Genomic DNA, 23,075 nt, shown 5'->3' with positions numbered 1-23,075 from the left:
CAAACTGCTTCACTTCACTTAAGTCGGGTTTTCCAGTAGAGTTCACATTGTCAACACGTTATCAACAAACTGATCCAAGGCAAGTACATCTTTCAAAACTGCTTCCTCTGAGAACATCTCAGACAGACGCCACACAACCACCTCCTTCATTGCAACTCATGCCTTTTCCATTTTTGTTTTTTTCTTGCTGCAAACTCATCTTCTCACCCTTGACCATGCTATTCACTCCCAGCTCGGGGACCTGAATGTGTAATACTTTGTTAGGAGGTGAGTTTTCCTCTCTGCCATCTCATGTTTACTCATTATGAACCCCTTTGTCCCCTGTTTTGTATCTGAAAAAACACAAAACGCTGCCTGTCCGAAGCCCCTGTCTCTGGCAACCACAAAAGACAATCACCCATCAAGGACAAAACATTCACCAAGAATTCAGCAGTAAAGCCATAAAAAAAATGCATTACACTTGCAGCATTCTGTATTAAACATGTCAGGAGTGAAAATGTCTTTTTTTTTTTGCAGACTGAGCAGGAGTAGGACAGAGTGGGGAGGCAGAGGAGAGGATACAGGTGCCATCTTGGCTGTCAGACCTATCCTTTCCCCCCCTGAGGGCTCCTCTGTAGATGGGCAGATATTCTTGCTGCTTATGGTAAAAAAAAGCAAAGAGAGAGAGGGGGACACTCGTCCCAAGAGGGAAACCTCCATGAATACCATTTCCCACACATATATGTCATTCGTGTCACTGTGTGAAGACGCACTCTTATTTATATGGAAATGTGTGATCCTTGGGACTCTCAAGGTCGCCTTGTGTGTAATATCTCATGTGTTTGTAAATATATACATGTAGAGGTTTTTATCATTTATACATATTTAATCTTTTAACTTGATGTGCAGTGTATCAGTAGTCTGAGGTCTTTACACAATGATAGATGTGGTCTCTGTTTACCTCCAGTCTTAAGCCTAAAAAAAAAAAAGAGAGTGATTGAAGGAGGCACATCTTTCTTTTTATTGTTGTTTCCTTGCAGCTCCATCAGTCAGTACTCCAGTAGTAATAAATGGAAATAGTAATTTTCTAAAAAAAAAAATGTCTTTGCAGGTGATTTTTTATATTTCAGGTATTAAGTTGTGGCACTGTGTGTCTAAAAATGTCACCTACCTGCATGACATTCAATCACATTTTGCAGGAAAACATGACCATAAGAATCTAATTATACCTATAGGTAATTAAGTTAATGTCTCACATGGAAGCAACCACTGTCTTCTCAGAAAACCGAGACTGATTGTATCTGTTGTGGGGACCAAGAAGGACTTCTGATGGCACACCTCCTATGTTTGCCTCACACACACGGAGAGAGAGAGAGAGAGATTTTGCCCCACATCTTTGTTGCTATAACTACCTTGTGTTACGGCAGTCGGTGATGAAGCCGTCTGCAGGCGACAAACCACGGATCCACTACTGATGCGCTCCACGTAGTTTTCCCCACACAAATTTGTCGACACTGGAAAGAAGAAGTAAAAGAGGAAGAAGATGATGATGAACAGCCCGAAGAAAAATTGCAAATTATAAAGGATTCAAAAAAAAAATCGCTTTCTGGATCTCAAACTTCACAAGAAACCATTTCACAGGTAAGTCCGTGTATAAAATCAGTAATTAAATTCTTATTTCAATGTGTCTCTGGGACTAGTTACTCAGTTTATTGTTGCTTTAGTCGTGGATTTGTCTTTTTAATGTGCTTCAACTTTTTATTAGTAGTCTAACGGGGCGAAATCTTTCTTCAAACCCCGAAACAAACTTAAATTTTATGATGTAAAAGTTGCAAAAAACGATGCACAGAGCAGTTTGTGTGCTTGCATGAAGCCAAAAATCTGTCATCGTTACCTTCTTATTGACCTTTTTCACCCAAATTAATGTCTTTTATTGTCTAAATACAATGCTCCCGGAAATGTAGGAAAGGTTAATGTGAAAAAAATATATAAATAAATATTTAATATAAATATATAAATATTTTCTCATTTCAGTTATTATTGTGAATTATTAGGAATATTTAATTAGAAACTACAGCAAACAGCTGTACCCACAGTGCCATCTGTATATGCTATGAGAGTCTGATCCCCATTCATAATCATGCATCTGATGATTGTTTTTGTTAACTGGTGATTTGCATGCATCTGCATCCCGTATGTTAATAACAAGAGGGTTATTGAGTGGTGAATTAAAGACTTAAAGGTTTGAAGTCTTTAGGCTGTGTGTGACACTTTTGATTCTATTATGAAGACGAGGAGAAAGCAGAACGTGTTTGGTATTTAACACCTGATTGGATTGTCTGAACAAACTGAAACAGTCAGGCAGTTGACTGAACCTAAAACAACATTATAACCTAAAACATGCACAGCACATGTTCTCTGCCCATGGGACGTAGAGTCTAGCCAGATTTATTTCAGCTCTGTCACTTATTGACACCCTGGGTTACAGGCAGGATTGATGTTCTTCCAGTTAATAGCGCAGCAGGCAATACTTGGGCTATCGATCTCATCCCCTCTCTTTCTAACCTCCATCCTTACAATGCACACACGCTCTACCTCCTAAACCCATGGATTATGATTAAGGAGCTATGGCATCATAGATAATTAGAGGCATAAATGCGATGAACATGTATTGATGAGTGTCATGCGATGCTTTTCTTCTGCTCATGAAGGAAACAGAAGGGAAAAGGTGGAAGGACTTTGGATAAACATGTAAAATGATTAATGTCCTATTAATGCAGAACTATAAGAGTTGTTTCAATCTTTATGAAATCACTTAATCTATCATCGCTGTTGTAAATAACTGGATGGTTGTCCTCCTACATGTTTTATCCCTCTGTGCAGTATTTATCAGATAAACCGACTTAAGCTCATTTCATTGTCAATCTTTTTACCCAATGACCTTTTTCTCCTCCCCCTCCTCCTCCTCCTAAACATCATAATCTCTCCTGTCAGCATTCATTTTGATTGCATGTGTTGAGACAGACACAGCCATCTTTTACTGATTGACTCTTTTTTCCCCCCTCAAACCTGCCAGATTCTCTCCTGGTGCGACTGCGTGGTGTCTGATTGGGACCTAGTGTGTGTAAGGAGGCTATGGTGAGGCGATGTGCACAGGCTGGTGTGAGGAGAGATGTACCAGCAGCAGCAGTGGAAGACAATGGAGAGGTAAAGGAGTGGATCTTCATTCATGGCTGTGCATCTTGCTCTTGTTCTCGGCCCTGTGGGGGCCTGCATCCCTCCAGTGCCCGGACAGCTGCCATTGTGCCTGGGACACGGCCACAGTGCTCTGCTCAGATGCCGGGCTGCGGGAGATCCCAGAGGGGATCCCACCGGAAACTGTCTCCCTTCACCTGGAACGCAACTACATCCGGAACATCCCAGAGAGTGCATTCAGCGACCTGGTCCACCTGCGCGACCTGTACTTGTCCCACAACCGCATCGACTCACTTGCCTCGGGGGCTCTACGACATTTGGGCCCCGAGCTGCGCCTGCTGGACCTCTCATACAACCAGCTGAGGCAGGCCACCCGGGACGAGTTTGGCTCCACTCGTGCAAAGACACGCCTCTACCACAACCCCTGGCACTGTGACTGCACCCTTCAGGAGCTGATGGAGACTCTGAATCTGGAGCCTGAGACAGTGAATGGGATCATCTGTGAGAGCTCTGTGCGGGGGGTGGGTGAGGGGAGCAGGTGGGAGGACCCGGGGTCGCTGGGCGAGCATGCAGGTCAACCGATGGTCAAACTGTTGGATTCTGGGGTGAATTTCTGCAGCCTGCAGAGGAAAACCACTGATGTAGCCATGCTGGTGACGATGTTTGTGTGGTTCTTTATGGTCATTGTTTATGTAGTGTATTATGTGAGACAGAACCAAGCCGAGGCCCGAAGGCATTTGGAGTACCTGAAGAGTTTGCCCAGCCCACGCAAGACTCCCACAGAGACAGACACTCTAAGCACTGGTTTTTGAACTCCTGCTCGGCTGTAATTTAAATGGAATAATAATTCAATTCCTCTGTAGAGCGACTGATAAACTTCAAACTGCTGTGTGGGGTTACTGTGAGCTGACTGTGGAGGATGCTGATAAAGAGGAAATGCACCTCATGCAGCTGTGATTACAACATTTATCACAACTGCCCCCCTTCTGTTTTCCTTGATATTTCTGTAGCGATTGCATTTTCCCATTTCAACGAAACATGAGAAGTGAGTGTTTCTGCCATGTGCACTGAGAGGAAAGAGTGGAAATAATAATGTACAGTAGAAGATGAAAGGATGAAAAAATAAGAATAGAAAAGGAAAGAAAACTTATAACCTTCCCTCTCCCACTGTAATCCCTCTTCTCCCACTGTGTCCCTCATTGCAGTCTTTTATTTTCCATTAAGCTCTAATTAAGCGTCATTGACCAACTGACCCTTAGTGAAGACTTGAAATGCACTAATCAGCTGGAGTGTGTTTATCAGGTCCAAAAGGACAACCCGCAAACTCAAACGTGTGACCTCATCTAATTGCTTGTTTAATTTGTGCGTGTGTATGTGTGCGCATGTGGCGTTTTTGTGTATTGTTGCTGCCATTTTGACTTTGAAAGCACTGATTTTGCACTGTGCTATTTAAGCCTTTCCCAATACACGGCCACTAAGCCAGTTGTTTTGGTGCCAGTGGAGAACTGTTGATCTGAATTTACTCGCAGGAAGCCATTAGAGCTGAGGATGAACTATTGTCTTTCCAAACTGAAGCATTCAGCTCTAAAATATTCGGACAGCTTTGTGTACATACAGCTGTCACTGATTGGTGAAGAGAAAATTTCAAATTCCAGATTTAGAAGTGGATCGTTGCATTAAAAAATTAGTTTAGTGTAACCATTTATTCAAAGGGAAGCTAGCTTTAATTAACCTCTCGAGTCCTGCTTTTCAGTCCTCTCTTCACTGATTGCTGTGTACAAATTGTTCTGTCTCCCATTTTCCACATGATGTGCATCATAATTGATTTTTTTTTTCAAGTCACATTAAAATGAAGGAAAACACTTTGATAATAAATTGAATTATTTTTTCAGTCAGTAGATATAACGCCTGTAAAGATTAATGCCATTCCTGATGTGTATACCGTAGGTGCACTGAACATCCAGCTCAGCGTTCTGTGTAAATGGAACAAAACCTGACTGGATTATAACAAGCCACATTTTTTAATTTCATTTGAATTCACTGTAATCATATTTACTGTGGCAATACTACAGAGCATCATTCTCTCTCTGAGGAGAGGGTATATCGTGTGGTTAATGTATGAGTACTTGTCCTTCTTCACTGTTAGATTTGATAATCAGCAACATTTAATGTTGTCTCGTGTGTTCCACAAGACTTCATAAATTCAATCTGAGGGGTCATGAGTTTATTGACTGAATGTTAAAATCAGAAACAACGAATCTCTGCTACACAAAATTAGGTTCACTGTTTCTTTAATGTGTTTGTTCTTGTAGATTTTTGTCTAACTTTCTAAGATTTTAAAAATGAATTAAAGCAAGCAAAAAATAAAACAAACAAAACAAATTCTGATATTGGCTCACAGATAATTGGGACACAAAAGGATGGAAACAACTGGTTTAAGAGGATGTTTTTAAGCCATGCTTGCAGCGTGGGTCTAAGGAATTGTCAAATGGAGAAACTATTGGATGGACTGGGATGAAATTTCTTACAGATATTAATGTTGCCCCTGTGGGTGTACTGTAATAACCTTTGTAATACTGTAATCTTTCATCTAGCGCCATCATCAGGTCAAAATGTGTCTTAATATATTGTTTTAAAATGAAATACTTGCAAAAATAATTGACATCAGCAAGTTCAGCCGCACAGTGATGCCAGCATGCCTGTAGACTTATTCCTACTCATATTTGTCTTTAATCTGTGGTGGATTAAAGTGTACAGTCTAATTGTTCATTACCATACCCCATTTAACAATTGGGTTGGAAAAGTGGTAAGAACTGAGGCAAAACCTAGACTAGGACAACTTTCTGTGTTTTGTAACGTGATAGATGTGGTGTGTGTGCTTTGTAATTTACAGACTGTTGTGCTGTTCAGGAGGAAGACGTACTGTGAATTAGGTCTAGAATAAACTTAAAACCATATTGATATTGTTATAACTGGTCCATGTAAAAACTGGCTGGTAGACCCCAGGCTAAAAGATCTGAATAAGAACGTTGGATATTTGTTCTGTGAGTCTGTGGACAAACTTGTGTAGCACTGTCGGTGTAACTTTACATAATATTTCCTGAATGTTATCTGTTTGTTACAAATCAAACATCTAATATCAATGTGCCAGAGTTCAGTTTCCACCGTGAACGCAATCTTTTACCCCCTTTTCACTCATGATGTGGATAATCAGAAACTCAAGAATCAAGCATGCCCTCTGTGTGTAGTTTTTTTTCTGTAGGTATTTTCTTTATTGGTGATGTATTTTTGTCCCAGTGATTTGTTTTTTTTTCTTCTCCTGTTTGTATGTCGATAATTCAAACAAGGATAAATCGATCGAAAACCATTACATGAAATAATAAATGATCTACCAAGAGATTTTAGGAAAGAAAAACAACAACAACAAATATATATAAAAAAATAACAGAAACATTGCTCTACTTTGTTCATAGACATGCTTCTACCTTTTATTGCTACTGTAGGTTGAAAAAGATGAAGAGAAGGAACAGAAGTACAGGAAGACATTATCATTTCACAGAATGAGCTGATCATGTTAGGCAGTGTTTCTTATTTCTACTCTTCCATGCATCAAAACTAAAGGAAATGATTGAAAAACTATTTTACATATAAAGTACATCATAAAGGACTTTCACCTCCTCCTTCTTCAACGTTTTCTTTGATTTTTTCTTTTTCTTTTTTCACAAATCACCAAACAAAATCAAAATGACCCCGCGTTCATCCATCATCTCTCCACTGCCTTTTTTCTTGAAATGTGAGGTGTTTCTCCCCCTGGAAATATATCACCATGAAAACACACAGTAGAAGCAGGGCACATTGAAATGTTTAAGTGTGACTTTTTATAAGAAATTTTCCTTGGGGATGAGTCAAAACCGTCGCCCCAGATATTTCAACATGGGGGAGAACAAAACAGGACATAAATAAAAAGCAACTTCAGCCTGTTACTTGGTTTTGTCTTTTATTTCCAATTTACATTAATTAAAACGTAACAAAAACAAGTCATGATCATAATAATATAATAATGCTATTATTATTAATAATAATAATATTATTAATAATAAAAAATATACACAACCTCACACAAATGAGCCCTCTGCGCTGGCTGTAGAACTGGAGCAACAAAGTCAAACACACCCTGAATCTCTTCAACTATGTGTGTGTGTGTGTGTGTGTGTGAGAGTGAGTGAGTGAGTGTGTATGCCGAGGCAGAGGGCATGCCCTGTGTGAGGGGACTGATGGGAGGAAGTAGAGAGGGATGGGGGGGTCAAAGGTCACAGCAAATGGGGGCAGCAGACTGGGCTTTTATGACCAAGCTTCTCAAACATATTGGTCATATTGATATTCACCTAAAATATGGGGGGTTTGTATATAAAGAATCAGGGGGGAAATGCCTTGATTTGTGGATTTTTTTTAGTGTGAGGTAGCTTTAAAATATCAAAACAAAACTAAAAAGAAAATTAAATTCAGTATTAATTCCAAATTGGACATGCCTTGATTGTTAAAACTCATCATGGGCACGTTTGTTTACATATGGGGGGTTGAAGCAGGAGGGTGGGGTGAGGCAGGAACATTTATCACCCTGAAATCACAAATCCCTGGGTGAAATGCTCTCTCTGAGAAACTGTATATATATGTATACACACATATACATATATATACATATATACAAGTCACTGCATACGAGTATCTGGTTGTTAAAAAATACAGACTGTTTTACAACAATAGCACCATCGACTTTTATTATAATACACAGTAACTTTTCGATACACACTGGTGGTAGAAATAGGAACACCTGCACTTTCTACGTAGCTAGATTTTTTTTGGTTTCAAAGAGATATGTATGCTTTAGTGGATATGGTACAGGAGTCATGGGGTGATTAGAAAAGAGGAGGAAGTAAGAGAGGAAGTTGGTGGATAAGGTTTTATTTTTTAAATATGTGTAAGTGGGCTTTTTATTACTTAGCAACAAACTCAGTCCTACCACACCTGGGACCCAAACCTAAACAATAAATAAATAACACCAACACATTTTTCTTTTTCTCTCTCTAGTTCCCTGGCATGTTCCCGTACTCTCCTCATACTTCCTCCTTCTTGTTCACGGGTGGGGTAAGGCAGGGTGGGGAGGGGACGGGTGGTTTCTGTTCACCCAGGGTGAAGTGGGGGCTTTCGGGGCAATGCTCGGTATCTATAGTAGGGAAGGGGGAGGCAATGCTGGATGAATCACAGATGACAGTTGCTGGTGCCAATCAGTGCAGATATCCTACGGAGTTCGACTTGGAAAAAGCACTTTTTACTTAGAAAAAAAGTCCCATTTAAAAAAAGTGTCTTGATTTTTCTTTTTCACTCTTTCTCTCCTCCTTTATCTGAAGTGTGCTCCTCTTTCATTTTATTTTATTTTTTTTCAGATTTCCACTTCTTTCTTCTTACTCTTCTTTTTTTTCGTTCCCCTTGTTCTTTTACAAGAAGCAGACTGCCCCGACTTCGACTCCGAACTCCTGGTCTGCTCCACCAATATCCATGGGGGCAATGTCCACGATGGGCAGACGAGAGGTCTTCTGCGATCTATATTCGATCACTGTCTTGCCCCACTGTCCCGTGTGTTTCTGTGCAGAGGGGGGAAAAAAACACAATAGCTATTAACTGACCTACAACTTTCTCCAAAATTGCAGAGACTGTGATGTCTCAGTGATTACACACAGAGTAAGAGAGACACTGCTTATCGTCTTTGATAAAGGTAAAGTGATGGTCCAGTCTTACCGTGCAGCCGTCCTCCATCACGCTGTAAGTGAAGCGGCTGTTGCCCTCGGCTCTGATCTCCACGTCGTTGGAGCCCTGCAGCAGCACGGCCTTCTTCAGGTTACCTGTTGAGGCATCCATGTAGGCCACGCTGTTCTTACAGTGGTAGGTGAGGTTTTGAGAAGCCTCGGTGGACAGCAGTCTCAGGAAAGTCATCTGAATGGCAGCAGTGTTGGGTGCCAGGCTGTCATCACCATAGCTGAACTGCAATGGGTCACAGGTGGAGGGAGAGGAAGTGAGAATAACAGTTAATATCTCTTTTATTACAGCTGTTGCATGCTTTTGATATGCATGCCACATGACTGGTAAGGCTCATCATTTTGGCTTTCAGCAGGTTATTTTTAGAGAAATTACCATATTTTAAATTTTAATTCAGAATTTTAATGTGATTATGGTTTAATTCTGATGGCATAAGTTATTGTTTGTATGAAAATTAGACGGTCCTCTGAGGGCAGGATTTGCAGTGTAGTGCCTGCTGCTGTTTTTTTCACTAGAGGTTGCCAAAGTTGGAATTTTTTAAATCACTGCATTTTACAGTAGGTTAGACTTTTTATAATGGTGCCACTTACGTGGAATCCTCCATTCATTGTCTCTCCGAACCAGATGTGTTTGCGGTCCTTGCTCTTGCTGGACCACCAATTCTTGCGAGGGATGCTGGAAGGCCTGGGGAGGACGCAGGACTCTCCAGTCTCCATGTTGCAGAAGACCTTAATTGCATCGACGGTGCAGCCCTGATTGGGATCAATCCAGTACTCTCCTGTAGGATAAAAAAGCAAAACATATCAGCTTCAGGGTTGTTGTTTTTTTTATAATAAACTTTGCCTTTGGTTGCATAAAAAGATGATAATCATTGAAAATGTATAACATTATGGAATATTGTATAATTGTGATATCTCAAAAACAGACCCTGAAAGTGCCACCTCCAAACACTCCCAGACTACCTGTCACCCAACTTGAACTTGTCGACGTGTACTACTCATTTCACCCCTATTTTGACCAATTCCTCCCCCTGTCACTCACCGCTCTTCCAGTCAGGGTGGCAGAGTTTCAGGTCTCTGCAGGTGCGAGCTGGGTTCTTCTTGGATCCCTCGGGGCTGCGGATGTTCTCAATCTGGTTGTTGAGAGACTTGAGTGTAGCGTCGACCTCAGCATCATGTTGACGAAGGTTTCCAGAAGCCTGGTCAGCCCTCATGTACCTGAGAGGATCAGGGCCCTTTTCAGTCTGACCCAAACCAGCGAAGGCAGACATGTCAATGCCAGGGCCTGGGGGACCAGGAGGACCGGGAGGTCCAGGGTTTCCGGCGGGACCCTGAGAGGAAAAAAATAAAGATGGAAGCATTATATATAGCATTTTATTTTGTTTAGTCATCGCTCAACTTGCTTAGTCTCATTTCTCGCTCACAAATGGTGGATTATTCTTTCTTCTCCCTCCTCATCTCCCACAATAAGAGCAGGAAATGCTGCCATCTGTTATGCAATCTGTTCGCACGTCTCTATTAATTTTCCTGCCTAGAACTTCACTTTTAGTTTCAACAATGCACGTGTTGCAAACAAGCTCAAGAGATGCCAACTGAACTCTTTGCTACATCTTATTTAGTTGTTTTACATTTTTGACCTTTATTGTTTTTTTTTCTTTCCCTCCTATTTTTGTGCCCATTAAAGTATGGAATTGCTGTATTTGTAGTCAAATCTGCTATTCATTGATTAAGGTCAGAGTAATCCCTTCTTCTGTTGTCCAGTTTAGCATCAAAGAAGCATTAAGAACGATCTTAAACACGAAATTAACATCTGAGCAAGTTTGTAGCTTGTAAGAATATGAGACAGAGATAATGTTGTGATTCTTATGTTTTGAGCTCTGGGCTTGTAAAATGACTTGGGCTTTCACCAAGTGTGACACAAGAAAAAGAAGGAATGTATTTATACAGTATATGTCTAATATTAACTTACATATTTGTTCTTAAATGTTTAATCACATTTACATTTGTAAATTTAAACCTTTGATGTTCTATCTTAGTATCCAGAAAATAAGAATTATATTGATATTAAAATCACAACTGAAATGATACAATAGATTTTAGTTAAATAATTGCACATTTTGGAATATTTTCTTCATGTTTATTAATTCTCCTTTATAATTTTTACTGCTGCTATTTGTGTGTTTTATTATTTCGATTCAAAAAAGTTACACTGAATATAAAGATGTGATATTAGTAGGTCACATAATGAGATGTATATGGACTGGAGGATATCACTAGTGTTCAATTCAAACCCAGCAACAATGCGATTTGCATCTGCTACTCATCAGTCAGCCAGTCAGATGTCAGTCTTGCTATTTCAAAGGCTCTCAACATATATCTTTTCTAATGCTGAGGGCGTTTTGAATTCCTGAATACATAATTGGTCATGTGCATATAACATACAGTATGTGTAACACAGTGATGCGTCATAATTATGCACACTGTCGGGTCGTAGCTGTAACTGTAACATGAAAATGTTTTTTTAGCCTGTTGTAAAGAAGACTAACGTGACGTAACAGTGAGTGTTTTCGTTTGGAGTTGGTACTCACAGAGGGACCGGTCTCTCCACTGCGACCACGAGGTCCTGGGGGTCCAATGGGTCCCGGCAGACCGTTTCCACCATCCTTTCCAGCAGGGCCAACGGGTCCAGGAGGTCCCTATATACAGAGATGGATGAAAGCTCTTAATGTTAAGCACCAAAGAAACTGCATGTGAAGAAACATTTATAACTGCGTATGTTGGTAGCATTAACACTCACTCTTTGTCCAGAAGGTCCAGCAGGTCCAGTAGCACCCTGGTCTCCAGCTTGACCCTAAACACATACACACATACTTTAAAGTTTCTGCAGGGTTCACAAGGTTAAACACATAGAGCACAGTTTAATATTTACATTACAGTCACAGTATCCAAAATCTGAAAGTATGATGGAAATCCAGTATATAAACAGAATCTGGCTATGTGGCAGATATTTTAGATTCACGCAGAGTTACATTCAGTCTGGATGCTTACCGGAGGTCCAGGCAGACCCTGCAGACCAGTGAAGCCTCTGTGTCCCTTCTGTCCTCTCTCACCAGACTCTCCACCCTCACCCTTGTCACCACGGGGTCCTTGGGGTCCCTGAAAACAAGTGGACAACAACCTAGTTAGGAAAACTCTCAGTATTTTTTACTAATATTTCTCTTTCTGTTGGAGGTCATAATGTAATGAATACAGAACTTCACCAATAACCATGTTTAGTAATTATTATTATTTTTTGCTTGTGGCCTAAATAATTAAAAACTGAGCACATAGGTGTGTGTGTGTGTGTGTGTGTGTGTTAATGTGTAGAAAGACACATACAGGCATTCCTCTGGCTCCAGCAGGTCCTGGAGGTCCAGCAGGTCCTTGAGCACCCTGAGAAAGTAAACAACAGAAGATGGTGATGTTACAGTACAAACATTAATTACTGGAGCACAGACACCCTTTGCTGTCATATTATCTGTTAATATTATCATGTGTTAAAAAGAATTAAGTAATTGTTTGTGGGTGGCTACCATCATTTCCTTTTTTAAACCAGATGTTAACGTGTTGTGTGGGTGTATACTGTATCTTTGTTGTTGTCTTCCCATACATGTACTGTAGTTAGATGGTGCCTTCGTCTACCTTACTTAATTAGTACTTCTAACTAAATAAACACAGTGCAACTTTCCCAAAAGCATTCTGGTAAAATTTAAGGTAAAATATGTGTTTTGTAATAAGACATTTTTTTCTAGAAGATGAATTTAAGGACCAAATGATTTTAAATAGTTGAAATTCTGTACTAAAATACACTGATTACACATCAGGTACACTGTCCACTTCAAACCCACAGATCATTTAATCAAGGATAAAACCCTTGAGACATCCTTCTCTGTACTTGTGTGCTATTAAACCTTATGCTTATTTCAAGGAGGTGAAAGGGTGCTTACAAAGGACGCCTGCTCTTTATCTAACAGTGAGACACACACTTCACCCCAAGCAACATCCTGTATTGGAAAGACATAACTTTTCTGTTTTACTTGTGTCAGAGTTAGTACTCACAGACTCTCCTCTGTCTCCCTGTTTGCCAGTGGGACCAACTGGGCCACCAGCACCAGGAGCGCCAGGAGCACCAGGAGCACCAGAAGGACCGGTGTTACCAATATCACCCTGCAGAGCAGAGACCACAACAGCAGGAAACTCAGTCATGACAGAAGAGCAACGTGGTACGCTGAGATGAGACACCAAAGTGCCCATTTTGTGGAAAATGTTAATTTCCACTTCCACAAGATTTTGCTTGGTATTCGATTAAAAAGCATTATTACAATACCAAGTCACAGATTTAACAAGCTGTTTCAGAATAACTCTAACACATGCAGAGTCCCTTTACAAATGAAATAATAACAAATATTCATACTGTTTGGGGAAATTATGGGTGATATGCTAAATGGAAACTCAGTTTGCATGATGTGAATTTGATGGCGTTGTCAGCCAATCAGCGTACAGTACATTCAATTTTATCCTGTGACTAGTGCAATTCAAGCTTAATGGCATATCAAGTAGAATCGGAGCATAATCCCTACACTAAGCAATAAAATATTTGTGTATCATATGCAGTGTGACTCATATTCTTACCTTGATTCCAGTAGCACCATCTCTACCAGGAGGTCCATCAGATCCAGGGTTGCCCTGTCAGATGACGGATGCAGTGTTAATAGCTTCCACTTCCATCAAGCCAGATGCCCTATTGAATACTGATCAGCTGCATAATGAACTGGGCTCCAACGCAGTGCATTTATAACACAATGCAAATGCATACATGACGCAAATAGCAGTGCATTTTAAATCGTCCTGGCCTCCAGACCAAGATTCTGCCATTTCAGTCATGGATTACATACAATTTGGCAGATATGAATCCAAACACACACACACACACATGCTGTGTGTTGCCCATTCTCTGACCTCTCTGCCAGGCTCTCCTGCAGGTCCAGTGAGTCCAGGGGGTCCGACAGGTCCAGGGGGTCCGCGGTCTCCGCTGCCACCAGGAGCTCCCTGCTTTCCGGGCTCACCCTGAGAGAAGAGAAGAGAAGAGAAGAGAAGAGGACTCATTATTACACCTAAACTAAATGTGTTACATCATGAATGACCAGGAGATACAACTCGTCATATAATCAATTGACTGGCATGTTCACTCTTCTGTGTGTATTCAGTCTACAATGCCAGTGAATCACTGATAATGAAGTCAAAATTAGATAGTAAGTCCTCAGATGGCGATGAGGACTTTAATTAAATCTTATATTCAACCATTTCCATTTTTTGCATTCTGCTAAATCAGCAGTAACCCCTGAAGAGAATGATCTAAATCCATTTTAGAGGTTTGTGCCACAAGTAACAATTAAATTCATGTAAAAAAAAACTACATGTTTTTGACTATACTAACATAATGACTATATGTCGTTTACATGTTGATATAGGCACCAGATCAATCAGCAAACATTTAAATGGCAACATGTCTGTCGTCTCTGACACCCAAGCCTTGTTAACAGCTATTAAGCTATATCAACTATTACTGCTAGAGATATAAAATGCTGCATGTTTTTGTACTTGACGTGTTCATTTACCCATGACTTTCTCCTCATACTTGAAAATGATTTAAGAAGTGCTGGTACTGGTTCAAACTGCTGTGTTCAAGGGGACCAAACTCGAAGAAATCTACAGACAGTCGCATAAACTGTGTCTGCAATTCAAACTTTACTTCTGATATTAAAATTATATATTATATTTCTCTGCTTAAAACAGTCCTGCGTGAGTTAGGCATCACTGCCTCTTTTCTTGGTTCCTATTTCATCCGTACTGATGAATAATTAATGATAAGGACATGCCCACTGAGAGGCTGTAAGAAGGGACATGGCTCATGTCACATCAAATGGTGTGAGACGTAAGCAGGGGACCTTCTTGTCATATGTCATACCGAACATCAAATGGAGTCGGTCCTGGCTCATGTGAGATGTGATTTGATTGTGATCCAATTAGGCCACAGCAGAATGACAGTCCACAGCCTTTCTGTGGTTTGTCTGCTTTCTCTTGTACTGAGTGACAAAACATTAGTCATTGTGATCTTAGGGCATAGTCATGAAAATGTATTTATCTAACAGACAGAGACAGAAACACCTCATGTCATGAAACAACTCTGCAGTTTTCACTACTGTTGCGGAGCAGCCATCTTTGATTTTGAGGTTTGGAAATGTGACTTCAGGGGGTGTTCCAGTTTAAGATTTCCAACTGGGAACGCATTTTGATCTGTTTGCACATGTGCGTAAACAATTTGAGTGACAGGCACTTTGACACAATTTTGGTCATTATTATTCTTTTATAAAGCAAGCAGCCTTTCAACTGTGAGAGCTGGATGCCTTTTCTCCATTTTACTATGTAATATTACTGTGTTGAGCTGCAACTGTTATTAAATATTTTCACAATTAACTGGTTAATGATATGATTGAAGTGTCGGTGGCAGAGAGAGTGCAATGCATAGCAGCTTTGATTAGTACATTTTTTGACATTTTGGCTGCAAAGACGGCTTAAGTAATCGCTTATCGAAAAAATAATTGCTGTTTACTATTGTGTCAGATAGAGCAGGACAGCAATGAGAGGCTCAGGAAGAGCTTCCACCCTCAGGCCACTAGAATCCTAAATGAGGACACTGCCTAGGACTATGTATTCCTTATTCATTTGTTGTTGTTACACTAGTATTATTATTATTTATTTTGTTTTATTAAGAATGTATAGTGGGAGCTATACATTTCAAATAAATTGAATTAAATCAGTCAGATGGATGCAGGCTGTGGTTTCAACGAAATTATTGTGAATTTAGTTTTTTTTGACTAAATGATCAATTTATTGTCAAAAGGAGAGATTTATCAACAATGAAAATTGGTAAATTAAGTTGCAGCCTTAATTTGTTGTTGTTGTTGTTAAATTATTTGATAAAGTCAACAGTATGTTACTCACAGAGGGTCCAGGCAGACCAGGGAAACCTCTCTCACCACGCTGTCCGGGCAGACCGACGATACCACGCTGACCACCCAAACCCTGAGGACCTGAAGGTCCTGGAGGACCCTGAGAGAAGAAAAAATGAAAACAAATATTAATGTGTCAAATCATTTGGTATTACTTAATTATGGTTGTGTTTCCATGTTTTTTAAAATGATCTTTTATTTACAGACACAACTATACCATGAAGGACACTGGGTTTTTGAGGCCAATGGTCATATTTTTACATAAACAGACATTTTTGATAAGGAACCTTTATTTTTAAAAGAATTGTTACCAAGATAATATACTGATTAAAACATTTTACAGTTGAAAAATAAGTTGTTGTTCTGGATTGGTATGGTGGACTGTAACAGTGATGCTGTCTCTTTGGCTTATCTGCACTGAAACTTCCTGTTACTGACCAAGATGCTGTATCCAGAATATCTGCAATAAGAAAAGACTATACATCCCTCTGGCCAATTTCATAGGTTGAGCTCAATATATAACCCACCATATAGCCAACACACACACACACACAACATAAGTTATGCACATACAAATATACAATAAAGGAAATAATGAAATAATGTAACTTCCTTTGTCTATATGTAATTATACCTTCTAAGATTCATCACAGGAGTCAGACTTCCTGTCCTTTCCACATCCAAGTGATTCTTTTTAGCAAACAGTACAAAATAATTAAACACAAAAGAGTAATCATGTCTTAAAGACTGCCCAGAGGTGACAGCTACCAGCACATCTAAAGCTCACCGATAAACACATTATATCTCACTTATTGAATTTATCCAAAAGCTGAAGTGTGAAAACGATAATTCATGGCGATTAAGTGCCAGGTGGTTTCTTGGCCAGGAGCAGTGACTTCCTGGAGTTTTGCTATCTTTATGTCTTAATGGTTATGCTATAGTAAGTGTTATTTGTGTTCTCTTCTGTTTCATTCAAACTGTTCCTTTACTTGATTTATATCTTGTGTCATTTGTCCACCTGGGATTTCACAATAACAACAACACAGATCTGCTCTGCCACATGTCCTGTGCTGCAGAACAAAAGCTCCCTTAACCCATGCTCACAATACCTGACTCTAGTAACACCTGAAACACGGCAATAAGCCGACAAAAACTCTGATGTGCTGATACATGACTGATTTAATATATATGTAATCTATAGGGGGAATGGTCTCTATAGACAACAGCTATCCTTAATTTGAGGTTGCCATCATTTGTGATATGTCATCATCTTGACAGGACTCGTCATAATGTGTGACGTGTGTGTATGTGAGTGCAGGCAAGGTAAAATCCCGGGGTCATGTTATTATCCTGTCACTGGGTTTGTGCTGCCCTGTGCCCTCATATGTCTTGGTCTGCTATTACAGTCAGTGATGGACATTGACAGCTCTGTGTATTAATGGAGAGTGTGCTCAGCGGCTGTCCATTACTGATTACTGATAAAATTGGCTCCTTGGGCTGACAGAGCTTTGTAAACGTCAATAGAAATGTAGAAAAAAAACACATTTAAACCTTTACTTCTTTCTATTATGGACACCTGTGTTCACCTTGACAGTGTTCAAGGAGATGTGCAGTCTGGCGGTAAAAAGAATGGCTAAACATGCGTGTGCTAACAAGACTGGAGTGGTATTTTAAGAGTCACAAGGTCAATAAGTTATTATGTAAAAATTCAGAAGTGTCTTGAGTGTTTTCATGGAGGAGCATGATTTAAATATGGCAAACTCACAGGGGGACCATCCTCTCCAGCATCTCCCTTCTCTCCACTAGTCCCAGCAGGTCCACGGAGCCCAGCATCACCCTGTCTGCCTGGGGGTCCACCATCTCCCCTCACACCCTTGGGTCCATCTTTACCAGGAGGGCCGGCAGGACCAGCAGGTCCAGGATTACCCTAGAGGAGGGTGACACAATGTCAATTCTGTGGTGTATATGCATAAACATGCACATGGCATTTTTATAGAGGCTGTGGCATTATAGTTGTGATTATTTTAATAAGGGCCTGTGGTGTCTGAGCATCGTTAAATAACTTTTAATAACACATATCTCATATTTGCAGCCTCACAGGATCAGGCTTGTTTTTCACACTGTGTTACACTTCCTTTTAGCAAGTCTGTAAATTTTTTCCTCATGAAACTCCCACTGTGTCAGACATACTGGGTTGATAATGTGTGGCTGTGAAACAGAGTGCATTCTTTACAGGTACAAATTAAACAGTTCACAGGTGACAATAAGTCAGGTGGCACTTCGAGAACATTCCTGTATCTGTGCTTGCTTGTAAAACATCAAATCAAGTCCTTATTTCTTTCTTCTTCTTTCCCATAAACAATTTCACATTTGGTGACTGAATAATGAATCAAATCTATCTACAGTATTCAATAAAGGTTGAATTGAAGGGTGCAGTTGTTGAACAGTGTAGTTGTGCACTTACATTGGGACCAGGGGGTCCGACGCGACCAGCAGCACCAGGGAAACCAGTAGCACCCTGAAACAGAAAGATAAAGTTAGACAAAGCCAAAAAATAATCAAACAACATGATGGTTTCTGTAAGCTACTGTGAGACAGAAGTAAAACAATAAATTAATGGATTTAAAAAGGTCACTTACAGGAGGTCCCTGAGCACCACGAGCACCTTTAGGTCCAAAAACACCTGTAGGACCCTAGAAGAGAACACGTAGTGTACATTACTGTCTGGCATTTATTGTATGTTTTATAAATGACAATATAAACCCTGTAAGAGTTTTGAAATGTTGTTTGAATCTGTTCAGTGAGGGTTTGTTGGACCTATTTTTATGGTGTGGTACAGCTTACATTTTGACTCCACAAATGTTGGAACTGCTGATCTGTTGATCTGTTTATGGATATCATTCTTCCCTTCTCATAAAAATACTGTCAATCAGTGTTACTGTCTTCCTGTTGTATCATGTTTCTGATTATTAAAAAGAAGACTACAAGGTAAACAGCCGTGGTTTAGGTAGAGCCCCTCATTATTTAAGTATTAGGCAAAGCTAGAAAGAAACACCCACTGCAGGTCCAGGGGCACCAGAGGGTCCTTGGGGTCCAGGGGCACCAGCATCACCCTTCTGTCCAGATTCTCCCTGCTCTCCCTTGATTCCAGGCTGACCGTCAGCACCCTGAAAGAAAATGACAGAAGCAGCTGAATGAATGAACTATGTCATCCGTTAACACAACAAATGTTTATATTTGTCAATGAGGAACCTTTAAAACTAGACTATGTAACTTTGAAGAAAAAGTAACTTTATGAATAAAAAACTAAATTCATAATCAATAAAATACAGATGCTCCAATTTATTGACTTAAATAAATAACATAATATCTGGTATGACCAATAGCTTGTTTTTTAAATCATTTTTGTTTCACAGAAATCATGTTTGATATCGTGACTGCTTCAGCAGCAATTAAACATGTCAGAGTGTGAATGTGGATTTCACAATATTTAATGAGAGCTACTGATGTTTTTTTGTCTATTTTCAGTCGGTGTGCTGATGAGCTGTGATGTTACAGTCTGTGAGCTGTAAACCAAAAATGATTTAGACACGTTGTAGTGTTATTCATCCTGACATAAATTCAATAATTAATCATAGTGCAACCAAAAAGAAAAAATAGTATGATAAATTGAGTTGTCATAAAACACTGATGAAAATCCTTTCCGGTTTATTAAAAACATTTATTTGGTGTCTGCCTGGAGTCTTTGGGAGGAAGTAAATGGATGCGCGACACAAAGATTTCCGACTGTCTACACAGAATAATATACTGACGCAACAAGACGTACATCAAGATAAAAAATGATTCACCAAGCAAAGACAGTAAGATATCGAAGTGTTTTCAGATAGTAATAATAGAAAGGTTTGAAATAAGAACCACCACTTATGTCTGTCATCTCCCAGACTCTCAGAAGAGTCTTTTTTGATGAAAGAAAAAAAGAGGTAGAAAACACATGTTTTGACTGAAACTTCATTTGATCATTATCAAGGTGTTGAGGTTATCTGTTGTTTATCTACTGCGCTTCCAGTAGTTAAATATCAGATCTTTTTTTATTTTCAGTATTGAAGGAGTTACTAAAGTTTGTGCTTAATATTTTAACAAACTTTGTGTTACTAGCAACTTTTTGTATTTGTAGTTTTATGTAAACATATTTGATTCTGACAGTATTTTAACTAAATATGTACTTTAGATCTTTTTTTAAAAAGCCAAACAGTTTTATGCTATATCTCTGAACATCAACATATTTCATTTAAAACCATATCTCCTCATCATCTCCTTATGTAGTAAAAGTATCAATACCATAGAGCAGTAATACTCAATACTTACAAATGCTTAAATTACCAAAAGTAAAAGTACTCATTATGCAGAAAGTCCCATTTCAGAATATTGAATTATTCTTCAACTGAAGTACAAGTACCTCAAAATTGTGCTTACATAAGTACAATACCAGAGTCACTTTCTAGGTGAGGTGGTTGACAGTTTATACTCTTTAAATTATTTGTAACATTGACTCAGTGTTATTATAACTCTAATATTTATAACTGATTAGAAAAGAGATCTTAAGTATTACTTTTGTATAACCTTGATACCAAGTCTAGACGATGACCATGGCTCCAGGGCCATAGATTACATGTCGTGACATTTAAGTCTAGACCCTGGAGTCATGCTCTTCAGACTTCTGCAGAGCTGGTCAGTGTTATTGTTACTTACAGGGGGTCCAGCAAATCCAGCAGGCCCAGGAGGTCCAGTCTCTCCCCTGTCACCCTGAAAAAGGAAAGAAGAGAGGCAACAAAAACATAGAGGTTAGTCCAGGCTGCAGGGCTGACTGAAAATGAGAACTGAACTGATAAAACCTTCCAAACTCTAACTGTATATCTCAAATAATGCTTCTTCAAACTTACAAATTGATAGTATTCTGAACTATAAAGTATTGTAAGTGCACTAAATTCATATCTTGGGTAAACTATGACACTTACAGGAGCACCACGGGTCCCAGGAGCTCCAGAAGGACCAGCAGGACCAGATTCACCCTATAAGAAAACACAGTACCATCAGCAACACACAGGGACTATGAACAATGGGTTCAGATACATGTACAGATAGATAGCCAGTCTATGACAGTTGGACATTTATATTCAACTCAACACAATGTTTAATGAAAACATCTAGATAAAACTATCACAGAGCCAAATTGCCAATTAACTAATAAACTATCTAATAATTACATTTTACAACACTCACCTTCTCGCCATTGGGACCAGAAGGTCCAGGAGGACCAATGGGACCAGTGAGACCCTGTGACAGGAAACAGCAAAAGAGTGTAAAGATATGCAATTTTTTTTTAAATCAGACCCAAAAAAATAACACATAAATCCCACCCACCAAAAACTTTTTTTAAAGGTTTGAACATTTAAGATGCATACAGATGCACAGTGGAACCCCTGCTATATTCAACACTGACAATTATTGCTCATAAAAAACAGAATAAATGGCAATCACTCACTCGAGCACCATCTTTGCCAGAAGCACCTTCAGGTCCTTTCTCTCCAATGTCACCCTATAGGGATAAAAAATAAATAAATAAATATTAGTCATTCACCTGGTAGACACAAAAACTGAAATCAAGTAGAAAAAATTGCATATTAAATTTATTCAACATTGTGTTCCCATACTTACTCTGTCTCCTTTGGGTCCAGGAATGCCAGCAGATCCTCTCTCTCCAGGCATACCCTGCAGACCGGGGGGTCCCTGAGCTCCACCACCACCAGCAGGTCCGATGGCTCCCTATTATGGAGCAGAAATAAATTAGAGATACAGCAACAGATACAGACAGAAAGGGTACTTCAGCACTGTTGCATACTGAATAACTAAATTTGTTCTTATCCACACCCAATACTTTTGTGCTTATGTTCTGTTGTCATATTTCAGCTTTTGAAGGCTTTGTGTTTATTTCCTCCGCCAAGGAAGTTATGATTTCTGTTTGTTTGTTTGCCAGCAGGAATACTCAAAAACTCCTGACCTGATTTTCACGAAAGTTGGCAAAAGGGTGTAACATTGGACAAGAAAAAACCCAGTAAATTTTTAAGCAAACTGTGAGGTGAATACACAAATTAATTTTAAATTAACATTGCAAGATTAACTGTAATTCATACAGAAACACAAAAGTGGCGCTGTCCCAGAGTGAAAAGGCATCAGCTCTTTGTCTTGGCTTCAGGTTAAAAAAGGAATCAAAAACTAATCAGAACAATAATCAATTTTGACACAGGTTGTTCACAATTAAGATCTAAAATCTAACTGATTAAGTTAAGTTAACAATCAACTCATGAATGTTAGAAGAACGCTCCTATCCCATAGGACATCGTTCCTCTCCATCATCACCTATGTGGTCCCCCAGGGATCCATCCTGGGCCACTTCTAATTTGTTTTGTATTATGTTCCCTCTTGAAAACATTAATAAGAAGTATAACATCCCCTTATTTCTACGCTGATGATCCTCAGCTGTACCTCCCTTATATAGCTGAGGTTGTAGGGATTCCCTAAGACCTCTTCAGCTAGGAAGAATTCCCAAATTTAAGCCAATTTTGTCTTTCCATGATATGAAAAAGTAATTCTTAACTTCATTACATTGACTGGACTATTGTGATTTCCTATATTTAGGCCATCCCTAGTCTGTATCTCACCTGCAGTTAGTCCAAATTACATCTGCATGAGTGTTGACTGGTACTAGAATGCATTCATACATCATTCCAGCACTAGCCTCTTTTCACTGGCTCCGTTTGTTTCAGAATTCAATACAAGACCTTGCTGATTACTTTCAAGGTTACCCCTTCACTGGCACTTAGCTCCTAGGTCTCTAAGATCTGACAACAAATCTCCTTTGTATGTACCACGGTACAACTAAAACTAAAAGGTGACAGAGTTGTTGCAGTTGCTGAATTACGAGTTGCTATTTGATATTAGACGTGCCCTTTCCTTCTCTGGTTTAAATCTAGACTGA

At 39.5% G+C, this 23,075-nt stretch overlaps 2 protein-coding genes across 3 annotated transcripts in view; one reads left to right on the top strand and one right to left on the bottom strand.

Moving 5' to 3' along the window:
• The first annotated feature begins 1,180 nt into the window (after window positions 1-1,180).
• LOC104919953 (leucine-rich repeat-containing protein 3) lies at window positions 1,181-7,154 on the top strand. Its single transcript, XM_019258841.2, has 2 exons — window positions 1,181-1,620; window positions 3,056-7,154. Exon 2 carries the CDS (start codon window positions 3,126-3,128, stop codon window positions 3,984-3,986), a length of 861 nt encoding a protein of 286 aa, XP_019114386.1. The 5' UTR covers window positions 1,181-1,620; window positions 3,056-3,125; the 3' UTR covers window positions 3,987-7,154.
• Window positions 7,155-7,219: 65 nt separating this feature from the next.
• col2a1b (collagen, type II, alpha 1b) overlaps window positions 7,220-23,075 on the bottom strand; it is a 46,624-nt gene continuing 30,768 nt past the window's right edge. For both annotated transcript variants that reach the window (XM_019258839.2, XM_019258840.2), the window contains 21 exons: window positions 21,755-21,862; window positions 21,582-21,635; window positions 21,320-21,373; window positions 21,055-21,108; window positions 20,789-20,842; window positions 19,099-19,206; window positions 18,679-18,732; window positions 18,504-18,557; window positions 17,805-17,966; window positions 16,032-16,139; window positions 13,986-14,093; window positions 13,659-13,712; window positions 13,086-13,193; window positions 12,366-12,419; window positions 12,036-12,143; window positions 11,785-11,838; window positions 11,576-11,683; window positions 10,030-10,318; window positions 9,579-9,766; window positions 8,971-9,213; window positions 7,220-8,816 (listed from right to left, as the gene is read on the bottom strand). In XM_019258839.2, coding sequence (XP_019114384.2) covers window positions 8,670-8,816; window positions 8,971-9,213; window positions 9,579-9,766; window positions 10,030-10,318; window positions 11,576-11,683; window positions 11,785-11,838; window positions 12,036-12,143; window positions 12,366-12,419; window positions 13,086-13,193; window positions 13,659-13,712; window positions 13,986-14,093; window positions 16,032-16,139; window positions 17,805-17,966; window positions 18,504-18,557; window positions 18,679-18,732; window positions 19,099-19,206; window positions 20,789-20,842; window positions 21,055-21,108; window positions 21,320-21,373; window positions 21,582-21,635; window positions 21,755-21,862 — 2,271 coding nt within the window. In that variant the 3' untranslated portion in view covers window positions 7,220-8,669. The remainder of the gene's footprint in view (window positions 8,817-8,970; window positions 9,214-9,578; window positions 9,767-10,029; window positions 10,319-11,575; window positions 11,684-11,784; window positions 11,839-12,035; window positions 12,144-12,365; window positions 12,420-13,085; window positions 13,194-13,658; window positions 13,713-13,985; window positions 14,094-16,031; window positions 16,140-17,804; window positions 17,967-18,503; window positions 18,558-18,678; window positions 18,733-19,098; window positions 19,207-20,788; window positions 20,843-21,054; window positions 21,109-21,319; window positions 21,374-21,581; window positions 21,636-21,754; window positions 21,863-23,075) is intronic.

The sequence above is a fragment of the Larimichthys crocea genome, chromosome VI, assembly GCF_000972845.2.
Source record: "Larimichthys crocea isolate SSNF chromosome VI, L_crocea_2.0, whole genome shotgun sequence".
Classification (NCBI taxonomy): domain Eukaryota; kingdom Metazoa; phylum Chordata; class Actinopteri; family Sciaenidae; genus Larimichthys; species Larimichthys crocea.
Note: the sequence above shows the minus strand (reverse complement) of the source record. Positions and strands in the feature narration are given on the sequence as shown.